General features: G+C 43.5%; 1 protein-coding gene across 1 annotated transcript in view; it reads right to left on the minus strand.

Annotated features, from left to right (window-relative positions):
• The window catches only part of CPNE9 (copine family member 9), a 468155-nt gene that overhangs the window by 336061 nt on the left and 118633 nt on the right, over positions 1 to 13461 (minus strand). Inside the window, exon 5 of the mRNA XM_073591994.1 lies at positions 6731 to 6834. Coding sequence (XP_073448095.1) covers positions 6731 to 6834 — 104 coding nt within the window. The remainder of the gene's footprint in view (positions 1 to 6730; positions 6835 to 13461) is intronic.

The following is a 13461-nucleotide window of genomic DNA, read 5'->3' on the forward strand; positions in this document are numbered from 1 at the left end:
AAACAATATGTGGTCATTTAGCTATGACTAAGCAACAGTGATGTGGTGAAACGCGTCAGTGTTTGTCCTGCTTCTGTTGTCACATTCATTACAGTAAAGGCTTTTATCTGGGCTGTCCAGAATCCATTTCTTCAATGTTATGACTAAGCAACAATGATGTTGTGAAATGCGTCAGTTTGTCCTGCTTTTGTTGTCACGTGAACGTTGACTATTCATTACAATAAAGGCTTTTATCAGAGCGCGGCTGTCCAGAAACCATTTCTTCAATGCTATGACTAAGCAACAATGATGTTGTGAAACGCGTCAACTGTTTGTCCTGCTTCTGTTGTCACATGAACGTTGACTATTCATTACAATAAAGGCTTTTATCGGAGTGCGGCTGTCCAGAAACCATTTCTTCAATATTGTTCGTGCTGAGCCTGCACCTGGCTTCCACTTTGAGGAGGGCGTTTCCTTCAGTACACCACCTGGAGCGGTTCACCCTTGTTTAGAAAGTTTGGAGACCTCTGCTCTCAACCAATGAAACATGAACTGCACATGACCGCTCCCCTATGATGCTGATTCACTAAAGGCAAATAGGCTGTTCACTTTTGCAAGTTGCACTTAGAAAAGGACTTTCCCCAGACCTTAGTGAATGTGGTGAAAATTCTTTTTGCAAAGAATACCCAATCACAACCCAATCACAACAGCTCCTGAACTATTTTTGGGCGACGGTTTATCGCGTGACAATTCGCGGCAGACCCGCACCGCGATTTGAGGTGTCATTCAAATGAATGGCATCTCAAATGCGAGTCCCGCGTTTGGTCATTCACACCTTGGCGCTGTCAAATCGCTGGACAGATCCGTGGCAAATCTGCCCGCAATTCAAAACGATGTAGTGCGAACGCAGCCGGACAAATTGAAGCTGAACTACAGCTCACACTGCAGTTACGCAAGCAGTTAAAGCTACAGTTTTGTTCTTTTTGGGATAAAGGTTTTACATGAATAAATAAAAGCTGATCATTGTAAGCACCTCTGCATGTGGTTAATGGTTTGCCTCATGCCTGTAATTGCTACATCTGCAGGGGAGTTGTTCTTTTGAAAAACAACTTACTGGCCAGATCTTCAGGTATAATCAGCTTTTGATACATGTTGACACATTACATATTCTTAGAAATTCATTTTTGCTTTTGATCAGTTTAATTTAGCACCACTATTTTTTTCAGTATTTTATGGTTCAATAGAGATTTAAATACTATTCATAAATAAAGGAAAGAATGCTTAAAGTGGTGTTCCAGCCGAAATTATACTTTTTAAATAAAAATACCCCAATAATACACAAGCTTAATGTATTCTAGTAAAGTTAGTCTCTAAACTAAGGTCTGTTTTGTTAGTTTATAGCAGTAGTTTGTTATTTCATAAACTTACAGCAGGCCGTGGCCATCTTAAGTGTGGGCATCTGAAGCCAGACTGTATTTCTTCCTCAGTGCTCAGTGCAGCACAAGCAGTGTAATAGGTTTCAGGTCAGGTTTCCATAGCAACGGCAGTGTCAGAGGAAATTGCCTCCCCTTCCCAGGAGGCATTGCAAACAGGAAATGATGCAATGGGCCACGGCCAGGGAGGAGGAAGTGAAAAATGAATACAGCAGATATACAGTTGGTGCTGAGAAAAAAAATAAAAAAATATCCAATTCGGTAACAGTGCACAGTTTAGTAAAGGGATGCTGAAGAGTTGTAAAAGTGGGTGGAACTCCACTTTAAAGTGTTACTAAACCCACAAAACTCACAAATGTAAAATCAGTCTGTATATGCAGTAAAGCATGCTTGTTATACTCACTGTGGAACCTAAGGGGTTAATCCTCAGTATTGTGTAAAAGGGCTGTTTGATCCTGTCTTCTCTTCCCTTCTTCCACAGTCCCCAATCTATCTCCTGATAGTACAGAGCATTGGGGTGAGCTGCACATGCTCAGTTTGGTGTTTATTACTAGTGAGTTTTTTTTTTCTTGGGGAGAGTGCAAGTGATCAGCACAGGGCCAATCAGCACTTTCTGGGAAGAGGGTCAGGGGTCATGCAGCCTCATAACACAATCAGGGGAGAAGGAAAACTCCTCCTCCAAGCTTTAATCAGACACTGATAGAAGTCACAAGACTGCTATATACTGCTGATGAGAAAAGGGATTTAGCAGTTTATATTTACTAAAAGAATTGCATTTCCATGTTCTGTGTACTGTGGGAGACCTGATATAGTGAATGCAGAGTCCTGGGTTTAGTAACAAAAAGAAAACTAATGCAGCCAACACAGTAAGGATTGTGTTATGTTATTTATTTATTTTTTAAACACTAAGGAAAGGTCTGTCAGATTTTTACATTGGTGTCCCTGCTGATGATATTTCTCCATACTTTATTTTTTTTTAAGACACAACAGAAAATTGGAGGAAACGCAAAACCCGCCGGAAGCAAGTCAAATGCATGCCAGCAGATGGTTGACAACGGGTCAAATGTAGCTGTCAATGACCTCTGAATGATCTCAGGAGCATCTAAAACGGATGCCATATGTTGATACAGACCCTGGCAGATGTTAAATTGTGGACGCCTCATTTTCCGTCCTAGTGACAGCGGTCACTTAGACAGGAAGTGAGGGTAAATCTCCCTAACGGGGACACTGACCGTGATAAAACCCAACTGAGGTTTTGATCCTTCCCTATCCGAAACTTTTAAAAAGGTTTTCTTAGCATTCCAAAAACTTTAGTTACATTTGAAAACCCATATTTGTGGTTAACCATCCTCTTAAAAGATAAAGCATAGGCAGTGGCAGTGAACAGTTGGATGGTTATAGTTACGTACGTTCCTCTAGCCGGGGTCAAGTGCAGGAAAGATATGTATTTATAAATAGACGTGCATTTTACAAGTCACTATCCCTCCGGCATTAAAAGGTTAATAGGCCTTTTCCCAGAAGGACCCGTGCCACTGTCGCCATAGTAACAACCGTCTCTCAATAGCTTCTGTCCCACTTTCTAGCAGGTCCCAAATACCGCTACGGATCTTTCCTATTCCTCCAGAACTGTCACTGCGCACACAGGGCCATTAGCTGCTGGTATTAATAGTACAGACATTGCAGATGGTATATAGAGCAGTAACATGGTGACAACACTTCCTGGTATAAAGAGAAGCGTTTGTGTTGCCCTTGGCAACCGCAATCCATCTAACATTTTTTTAGTGAAAGATGACATTTGACTGATGGTCTATGCAGCCACCAATGGTGCAATTTCTTACTGTGGGAGGTTAGGGCATCTGCAGATGGATGGAGGCCCTATAGGAGGGAGGCCACCCCCTGGCAGCGGGTCAGGCCCCCCGTGCTTGAGAACCACTGCCCTAAGGCTATTTAAAGAGACCCTCTACCGCAACTAATTGCTTAACCACTTCAGCCCCGGAAGATTTGGATGCTGAACGACCGGGCTATTTTTTGCGATTCGGCACTGCGTCGCTTTAACTGACAATTGCGCGGTCGTGCGACTCTGTACCCAAGCAAAATTGACGTCCATTTTTTCTCACAAATAGAGCTTTCTTTTGGTGGTATTTGATCACCTTTGCGGTTTTTGCGCTATAAACAAAAAAAGAGCGACAATTTTGAAAAAAACACAATATTTTGTACTTTTTGCTATAATAAATATCCCTAATTTTTTTTTTAAAAAAAAGCTAATTTCCTCAGTTTAGGCCGATATGTATTCTTCTACATATTTTTGGTAAAAAAAAAAATATCACAATAAGCGTATATTGATTGGTTTGCACAAACGTTATAGCGTCTACAAAATAGAGGATAGATTTATAGCATTTTTATTATTTTTTTTTTTACTAGTAATGGCGGCGATCTGCAATTTTTTTTATTGGGACTGTGACATTATGGCGGACACATCGGACACTTTTGACACATTTTTGGGACCATTGGCATTTATACAGCGATCAGTGCTATAAAAATGCGCTGATTACTGTAAAAATGTCACTGGCTGGGAAGGGGTTGACACTAGGGGGCGATCAAGAGGTTAACTGTTTTCCCTGTGTGTGTTCTAACTGTAGGGGAAGGGGACTGAGGAATACACCAACCTAAAGGAATGGTGTACTTATGGAGCATTATAACACTACCCCAGATGCTTGATTGGCTACAGCAAGAGTTAGGGCTCACATGTGGGGCTATTATTGCTGCCCCTCTGAAAAGCAATCAGCAGTGCATCACTTTAGAGAGGGCGCTTGACAGGCAGCGAGGGGGCGATATGTCAAAACCTTGCTAGCTGTTTCTCCAAATTCTGAGCCACCACACTGCAACCGCGTGCACTGCACACAGTTGCAGGGCCGTTGGGACTTGACCCCATTTGTTTTAATGGGTTATGTTCGGCATTTTTTTTGCTACAGCTGCATCAATGTGTTTAGATGGGCGGTTGTGGGGTTGTAAAACTGCTTTTACAGCCCCATGGCCACCCGTTTGAATGGAGTCTTTTTCTGAAATTTGTTGTTTACTGTACAAGTAAAAATCAGTTTGTTTGTTTTTTTTGCTAGAAAATCACTTAGAACCCAAACATTATATGTATATATCTATATATAGATACATATATCTATATATAGATATATATTTTTTTTTTTTTTTTTTAGCAGAGACCCTAGAGAATAAAATGGCGATTATTGCAATATTTTATGTCACACTGTATTGGTGCAGCAGTCTTTCAAACAAAAGTTTTTGGGAAAAAAGAAACTTTAATGAATTAAAAAAAAAAAAAAACATTAAAGTTAGCCCATTTTTTTTTGTATATTGTGAAAGATGATGTTATGCCTAGTAAATAGATACTGGACATGTCATTCTTTAACCGCTTGCCGGCCGCCTCACGCAGATATATTGAAGCAGAAGGGCTCGTACTGGCAAAACCACGTACCTGTACGTTGCCCTTTAAGAGGCGGTCAGCGGGCGCGTCCGCGGCAAGCTCTGTGAGTCGGGTCGCGGGTCCCGCGGATGTAAAACAGCATCTCGCCGTTCTGCCTAGTGACAGTGTCACTCGATCTCTGCTCCCTGTCATCGGAGCAGAGATCAGTGACGTCACACACACAGCCCAATCCCCTGACAGTTAGAAACACGCCCCTAGGACACACTTAACCCCTACACTGCCACCTAGTGGTTAACCCCTTCACTGCCAGTGTCATTTATACAGGAATCAATGCATTTTTATAGCACTGATTGCTGTATAAATGACAATGGTCCCAAAAATGTGTCAAAAATGTCCGATGTGTCCGCCATAATGTCGCAGTCACGATAAAAATCGCTGATCGCCGCCATTTAAAAAAATACAAAAAATTATTAATAAAAATGCCATAAAACTATCCCCTGTTTTGTAAACGCTATAACTTTTGCGCAAACCGATCAATAATCCCTTATTGCGATTTTTTTTTTACCAAAAATATGTAGAAGAATACATATCGGCCTAAACTGAGGAAAAAAATAGTTTTTTTATATATTTTTGGGGGATATTTATTATAGCAAAAAGTAAAAAACGCTCTATTTTTGTTTATAGCACAAAAAATAAAAACCGCAGAGGCGATCAAATACCACCAAAAGAAAGCTCTATTTGTGGGAAAAAAAGGACGTCAATTTTGTTTCGAAGCCACGTCGCATGACCGCGCAATTGTCAGTTAAAGCGACGCAGTGCTGAATCGCAAAAAGTGCTCTGGTCAGGAAGGGGGTAAATTCTTCCGGGGCTGAAGTGGTTAAAAATGCGCCCGCTCATGGAATGGCTACAAACTACGGTACTTAAAAATCTCTATAGGCGACGCTTTAAATTTTTTTTACACGTTAAGAATTATTGCTCGCGGCGATACCTCACATGTGTGGTTTGAACACTGTTTATATAAGCGGTTGAGACTCACACATGTGTTCCCTTCTGCGCACGTGCTCAGAGGGATGGGGTGCTTCAATTTTTTTTTTTTTCATATTTATTTTACTTTTTTGTTTTTTTATTTTTACACTGTCCATGTAATTTTTTTTTTTTTTTTTTTTTATCACTTTCATTCCTATTACAAGGAATGCAAACATTCCTTGTAATAGAAATAAGCATGACAGGTCCTCTTTATTGAGAGATCTGGGGTCAAAAAGACTTTTGGGAAATACATCGTATGTGCATGCACGGGTAAGCATCGATGTACATGAGTACAGCAGCATAGTCATTCACTTTGTATAATAGGCTGTACGCAGCACCTAGGGCTACCTGGGCATGGAAAATGCCCAGAATTGTATGCCTCTCACCATCTCTGTGCATGAAGCCAGTAACTGACAATGTCAGGGGTTGGGGCAACCCAGGCGATGCCCCAAGCATCCATTATGATAACTATGAGTGGCCAAGCCCTGGATAATTAGAGACGGGTTTTAGGCAGGTCACTCTTCCTGTAAAAAAGACCGCTCACTGCTGCTCTCTCTCCTTGTGCAGGATGACTGGTCTTGTCTCCGCCCCTCCTGTATTTTTCTACAGTCAGCCTGTAGTGGGTGGAGCCTGCTGGGCCCCTCCCACAGCTCTGCTCTCTGCACAGGCTATGGACAGCACAACAATGATAGCACTGCTACTTTTACAAGATATCTAGACTTTCAAAGGAATTTGGTGCACAGGAAGTGGATTTCTATCCTTTGTGGCTATTGAGAAATATATTTCAATTCATTATTTTGTGCCCAGGGTTCAGATTTAAATAAATTCTACATAGTACTTTGTCACATTTACTTACACATCAAACCTCAGGTTTTGCTTCTCTTCGAAGAAGTAGTCCAGCACAAATTTCCGGACGAAGTCTGGATTCAGCGTGTTGTCGATGACCTCTGTCCGCCCAAACTGTTAAAATAAACATAAATGGCTGTGCTTAGAAATTGTGTAATAGTAGCAGGGAAGGTCTGGGCAGGGGGTGAGGGGTGGGAGGGGGGGGGGGGCATTTGCACACTTCCCAACTTCTTGAGATGGGAATGAGGGACACCTACTAGCAAAAGCATGTAGGCATAGGACACACCCCACTGCCACACCTCCTTAAAGGGGAATTAACCTAAAAAAAAGATTTGTTAAACACACAAGAGCTTTTTTTTTTTTTTTACCACTACTATTCCATTATATTGGCTTTTTGAAATTTACAAATGCAGCAATTTAGATTTTGGATGAAAGGTTCAGCACTGGGAAACACTTTTTGAGATATAAAAAGTGCATTTTATATACAACTATATAGATCAGACCAACATGAGGGACAAATGAGGAGGAAAGAGGGACAGAGGGACATTGCTCCAAATCAGGGACAGTCCCTCCAAATCAGGGACAGTTGGGAGCTATGGCATTTGCCCCCTGGGCTACTCCCAGTTAGATGCATTGGGGTTGATTTACTAAAGGCAAATAGATGGTTGCACTCTGCAAGTGCTTTTGCTCCAGAGCTTAGTAAATGAGGTAAGGCTTCACTTTGCAAAGAATACCCAATCACGTGCAAGGAAGATTTTTTTTTAAAAAAAAGCATTTTTGCTTACACATGATTGGAAGATGGAAGTCAGCAGAGCTTCTGCTCATTTAATAAGCTCTGGAGCAACTGCACTTGCAGAGTACAACTGAACTTTGCAAAAGTGCACATTCTATTTGCCTTTAGTAAATCAACCCCATTATGAGATGTTTCATCATTCAGACAACAGTTAGAGAGGAACCCTCAATCAGTGACACATGTTGGTCATTATCTAGCTGCCTGTTTACCGTTCAGACCTGTGATCACGGCTTCTGACAATGGGAAGTCTTCCAGAGACAATTTCACAGCTCTGAGATGTCATGTGACTGAATGGCGAGAGACACAAAGCAAGCTGATGCTGGAAGATCTGAAGACATGTCATAGTTAAAGAGGATCTTCACCCTAGCAAGTAAAAATTAAAAGTCAGCAGCTACAAATACTAGAGCTGCTGGCTTTTTAAAAAAAAAAAGGACACTTACCTGTCCAGGGATCCAGCGATGCCCTCACCCGGGGCGCATCTTCGCCGGTCTTCAGGTCCCGGCGCCGGCATGTTTCCTAAGGCTGCTCTCACACGGGCACTGATGGTAAAATGTCGCTTTTAGCGGCGCTTTACCGTCATTTTATCGGTGCTATTCGATTTTAACCCCCGCTAGTGGTCGATGAAGGGGTTAAATGCCCCGTGTAGCACCGCTGCCAGGCGCTTCAGCAGCGGTGCCCATTCATTTCAATGGGCAGAAGCGGTGGAGGAGCGATGTATACACCACTCCTTCACCGCTCCAAAGATTCTGCTTGCAGGGCTTTGTTTAACATCCTGCCAGCGCATCGCCTCAGTGTGAAAGCACTCGGGCTTTCCCACTGAGACTGCAGGGGAGCCGTTTTTCAGGCGCTTTACAGGCGCTATTTTTAGCCCAAAAGCGCCTGAAAAACGCCCCAGTGTGAAAGGGGTCTAAGGAAAGCCGGCTGTGACTCTTTTGGCTTCACAGCAGGCATGCTGTGCTTTGTGAATGGCCCTTCAGCTTTGGAGATGTTGTCAGAACTCCTTCTGTAGCTGTCCCCAATAGCAACAGGAACGGATCGGCACTGCCGAGGTCCCCATCCTGTAAAGAGGTATGGAAGTTCAAGAGTTAAGTGAGCGCACACATGGAGCCCGTGCTAAGCAGGCGGCAGGGTCCCATTCTGCCATACCGGGGAGAGGTAGTGGCAAACGCTGGACAGGTGGATGTGGACATAAGCTCAGTGTGTCCCTTCTAAATGCAAGTTACAGTGAGAGGTGTGCATTTACATGGGGACCTGAGAGTTATAGTGCAAGTGTACATGGTTTACGTTCATCGCCGAGCTGCTGACGTACTTCGCCGCGGCCTGGTTTTCAGGAAGAGGGGACAGGGTACCCAAACGTGGCACCAGAGGGGGGGAGGATAAACGGAAGTTCCACTTTCAGGTGGAACTCCGCCTTTAAGTGTTATTAAACCCAGGACCCTGCATTCACTTTATCTGGTCTCCCCTGTCTGACAGTGCCGATTGGCCCTGTGCTGATCACATGCACCCTCCCTAGAAAAGAAAAAGTCTCCAGCAATACACACCAAACTGAGCATGTGCAGCTTGTCCCCTGGCTCTGTAAATATCAGGTTATTTTTTGAAGACACTGGAAGGGGAGGATCAGAGAAGACAGGATCAAACAGCCTTGTTACACAATGCAGGGGATTAACTCCTTAGGTTTCACCGTGAGTATAACAAGTTCGTTCATGTTTGTCATTTTCCGGGGCGTGAACGTGACCCAAGTAAAGGTACCCCAGGGGTGAGGAGAGTGACCCTGTGGGGGTAGTCTTCTTATGTGACCCGACTTGGCGCCCAACGAGTTAAAGTGATTGTAAATGATCACCTTGTAAAACAACCCATTCAGTTTAAAATGGAATTGAAAGGCAAAACATTTGCATAGATATAAAAAAAACATTATAAATACATTTTTCCCTTTTTTATAAGTGATCACTTTCCCTCTGTTCTCAGCTGCATAAGAGCTGGGGGAGGAGAAGCAAAAGCACACTGAGCTTCCCAGTGAATGGCTGTGGGGGGGGGGGGGGGGCATGTCAGGGCAAGTCTGATCATTGGAGGAGAGCAGGCTGAGTTCCCTGCATAGCTAGAGAACTGACCACGCTGTGCTCTCCTGCTTAGTGTGGTCAGTTTTTTAATAGTAAAGCATAGGGACTAGCAGGAACACCAGGGATTTCATATAAAGGAAGCAATACAAAGAGAACAGGATACGTTCTCATACAAGTACATGGTACAGCAGGCACATATTAGAAATATGAAGTGTTGGGGTAAAAAACGGTTTATTAAAGGGGTTGTGAAGGTAAAAGTTTTTTCACCCCGTGCTCGCCCCCGACATCCTCTCCGTCGCTCAGCCTGGCCGTTGATTGGTTACAGTGGATGGACTGAAAGCAGCGCAGCCATTGGCTCGCGCTGCTGTCAATCACATCCAATGACGCAGCGCGCCGGGGGGCGGGGCCGAGTGATACAGTGAGTGGCTATGGCCGCCTGCTGTATCACGGGAGCGCGCCCACAAGCAATCAACACCATGCGAGGGAGCTCGCATGTTGAGTCCTTGCGGGGGCGAACCGAGACAGCCGCCAAGGGACCCCAGAAGACCAGGTTCGGGGGCCACTCTGTGCAAAACGAGCTGCACAGTGGAGGTAAGTATGATATGTTTGTTATTTCAAAAAAAAAAAAATATCTTTAGTGATCCTTTAAAGGGGAACATGGTGGAACGTCTGCCACCATCTGCCACCTATCCCTTGCCTACACGCATTATGATCCTATCTCTGACCCAGCTTCCCCTCTGATCTTGTTCTCGGATTACCCTTGTCTGTTCATGTTCGCTGTTTGCCTCCGCTACTGACCTTGAACTACTGACCACACTTTTGCCCAGTGAATCTGTTCCTCGCTGGCCGATTGATGCTAAATTCTGCTTGTTCCTGGCTCTGATTCTGCTTACATCCTGGTGTCTTTCCACTCAGCTATCACTCACCCAGGTTTGGGACCTGACGCCACCTTTAACTGGACTTGGCATCTTCACAGTGGATCTCCAGCTGTACTTCTGTTCATCATATAACCAGCACTCTCAAGTTTCTGCTCACAGTGTCCACACTTTGGCACTTTTGCCTTTCTTTTACTCCTGCAGAACCATCCCAGCGTCCATGGGTGTCCATGGGTGTTCGGACAGGAACTGTGCAAGAGGCCACTTCTCAGGCTTATATACAGATACGTGACAAGCACTTTGCCTATGTGCAAGTGTTTCCTGTAATAAAGACCAGTCACTGCTGCTTTCTCTCCTTATGCAGGATGACTGGTCTTGTCTCCGCCCCCTCATGTACTTTTCTGCAGGCAGTCTGTAGTGGGTGTTGCCTGCTGGGTCCCTCCCACATCTCTGCTTTCTGAACAGGCTATGCACAGAACAGTGATGGTGCGTGTCACTGCTATGTTTACATGGTAATATCTGGTTTTGCAAAGGCATTTGGCACACGCAGAGAGTATTTATAACCTTGTAGCTATTGATGAATATATTCAAAGAAAAGATTTTGTGTCCATATTTCAGCTTTAAAGTACACCTGTCATCAGAGAAATATTTGGAGCCGTTGTTAATGACCTCTTTCTAATAAAAAATGCTTGTTGCCTGGCCTGGTTTTAATACCTCCTTTTCATGCAAAGTCTAATATACAGTAAGAGATAGGTTTAGGAATTAGACTGCTGCTGGAGTTAATTTGAGGTTTATGGCTGGAGGGTTATTTTTGAGGATCACACTAAGTTAAAACTTTTAGATGTGATAGATTAGATTTTACAGGTGTGATCATTTCAATTTTCAGGTCTTATTTTATTTTTTTTACAGACTTTCATTTACAGACAGCAATTTAGGTGATGCTTTACATACTGTACATTCGCATCAGTCCCTGCACCCGAGGAGCTTACAATCTAACATCTCTATCTCACACGTATACACATACTAGGTTTAAAGTGGTTGTAAACCCTCCGAGACAACTTTAGCTCTTCATAATGTAGATAACATTAGTGTACTCACTGCTGTAGTTTCCATGTAAATCGTCCTGTAATCGAAAATGACGTCATACGCGATTGCGCAGTAGGATGTTTCATTAACGGCACCTAAAGTGTGCCGTTTCTGTATTCCCTGCATGTGGGGATATTTCTATGGACGAGCTTCCCCTCTGAACGGCACAGAGGAGAAGTCTTGCGATGCTGCTCTGATTATCTCCTTCCTGATACGGCGCTACGGCGCATGCGCGAGAATTCGAAAGGGAAACAGAGTAAGGGCGGAAGTGACGTCCAGAACAGATTCAGCAAACAGCACAAACAATGCCAGGAAATGAAGAGATTACAAAGAGCTTAAATAAGGTATGTACAGACCTCATTTTGGGCCAATTTCAATTTATTATCCCTTGTAATGAGCTATTGTATGTGAAAATTTAAAAAATAAGAAAAATCGGCTGGGGTTTACTTCCTCTTTAATTTACACAGGAGACGATCTTTGGTGTGTGGAAGAACGCAACCACAGGGAAAACATGCAAACTTCATGCAGATATTGCCCTGGCCAGGATTTGAACCGTGGACTCCAGTGCTTCAGAGCTGAAGTGCTAACCACTTATCACTTCGTCTCTCAGGTGTGATATTTTTTGGTGCTGAATTTCAAATACCCCTTAAAATGCCGTGCGCTAAGGAACCGGGATCGAGTTGTAGACAAATTTAAAGCATCCCCAGAAGTCCTCTTTTTATTTCGCCCACCTTTAATCAGAGTATACGGAAGATTAAAAACAGACAGTTAAGATTTGCGCATGGGGTCACAATGCCGCGGTTCATCATGGTATGAGCAGGATGGACATATGTTGTCTAAGTGTTAAGAAAATCCGTGCTAGATTACACTTGAGGAGAGGCTGCCGACAAAGCAGAACACCCACTAGACATGACAGTAATTAAACTCTATTACCCTCTCTACAGACATCTCTCGGCATGACCTGACCATTTGCCATGATTATAATACAATTTTATTACACTCTGTACAGACATTAAATCAGATTTAAGGTCCCAACATCAGATTTGCAGCTTTGCAATGCTGCTACCGTTTACAAGTTAGCATCTACACCAGTGGTGATCAACTTTCATGATATAGGAGGCCTCACATGTGGCTTCTAATGTCACCAAAGCTCAGCACATATTATTCAGCGAATGTGATGCTATGGAAATTTGTCAGAGAATGCAGACATGCAACAAGAGATTTTCAAAGGGCTACTAGCATGCTACAAATGATATTCAGAGACTTCAAACATACTGTAGAAGCTGTGGAAGACTGGAGACATGCAACAGTAGATGGTCAGAGATCACACTCATGCTACATAAGATGGCCAGAGACAGCAGACATACTGCAAGAGTTGTGGGAGACTGGGTTCTATTCCCGCTAGTACCAACAGAAGGTGCCCCAGCCTATTTCATTATCTTCAGATACACTATATTACCAAAGGAATTGTGACGCCTGCCTTTACACACACATGAACTTTAATGGCATCCCAGTCTTGGTCCGTGGGGTTCAATATTAAGTTGGCCCACCCTTTGCAGCTATAACAGCTTCAACTCTTCTGGGAAGGCTGTCCACAAGGTTTAGTAGTGTGTCTATGGGTATGTTTGACCATTCTTCTAAAAGCGCATTTGTGAGGTCAGGCACTGATGTTGGACAAGGCCTGGCTCGCAGTCTCCACTCTAATGCATTCCAAAGATGTTCTATCGGGTTGAGGTCAGGGCTCTGTGCAGGCCAGTCAAGTTCCTCCACCCCAAACTGGCTCATCCATGTCTTTATGAACCTTGTTTCATGTTGGAACAGGAAGGGGCCATCCCCAAATTGTTTCCACAAAGTTGGGAGCATGAAATTGTCCAAAATGTCTTGGCATGCTGACACTTTAAGAGTTCCATTCACTGGAACTAAGGGGCCA

This window comes from Aquarana catesbeiana, linkage group LG07, assembly GCF_042186555.1.
Source record: "Aquarana catesbeiana isolate 2022-GZ linkage group LG07, ASM4218655v1, whole genome shotgun sequence".
NCBI lineage: Eukaryota > Metazoa > Chordata > Amphibia > Anura > Ranidae > Aquarana > Aquarana catesbeiana.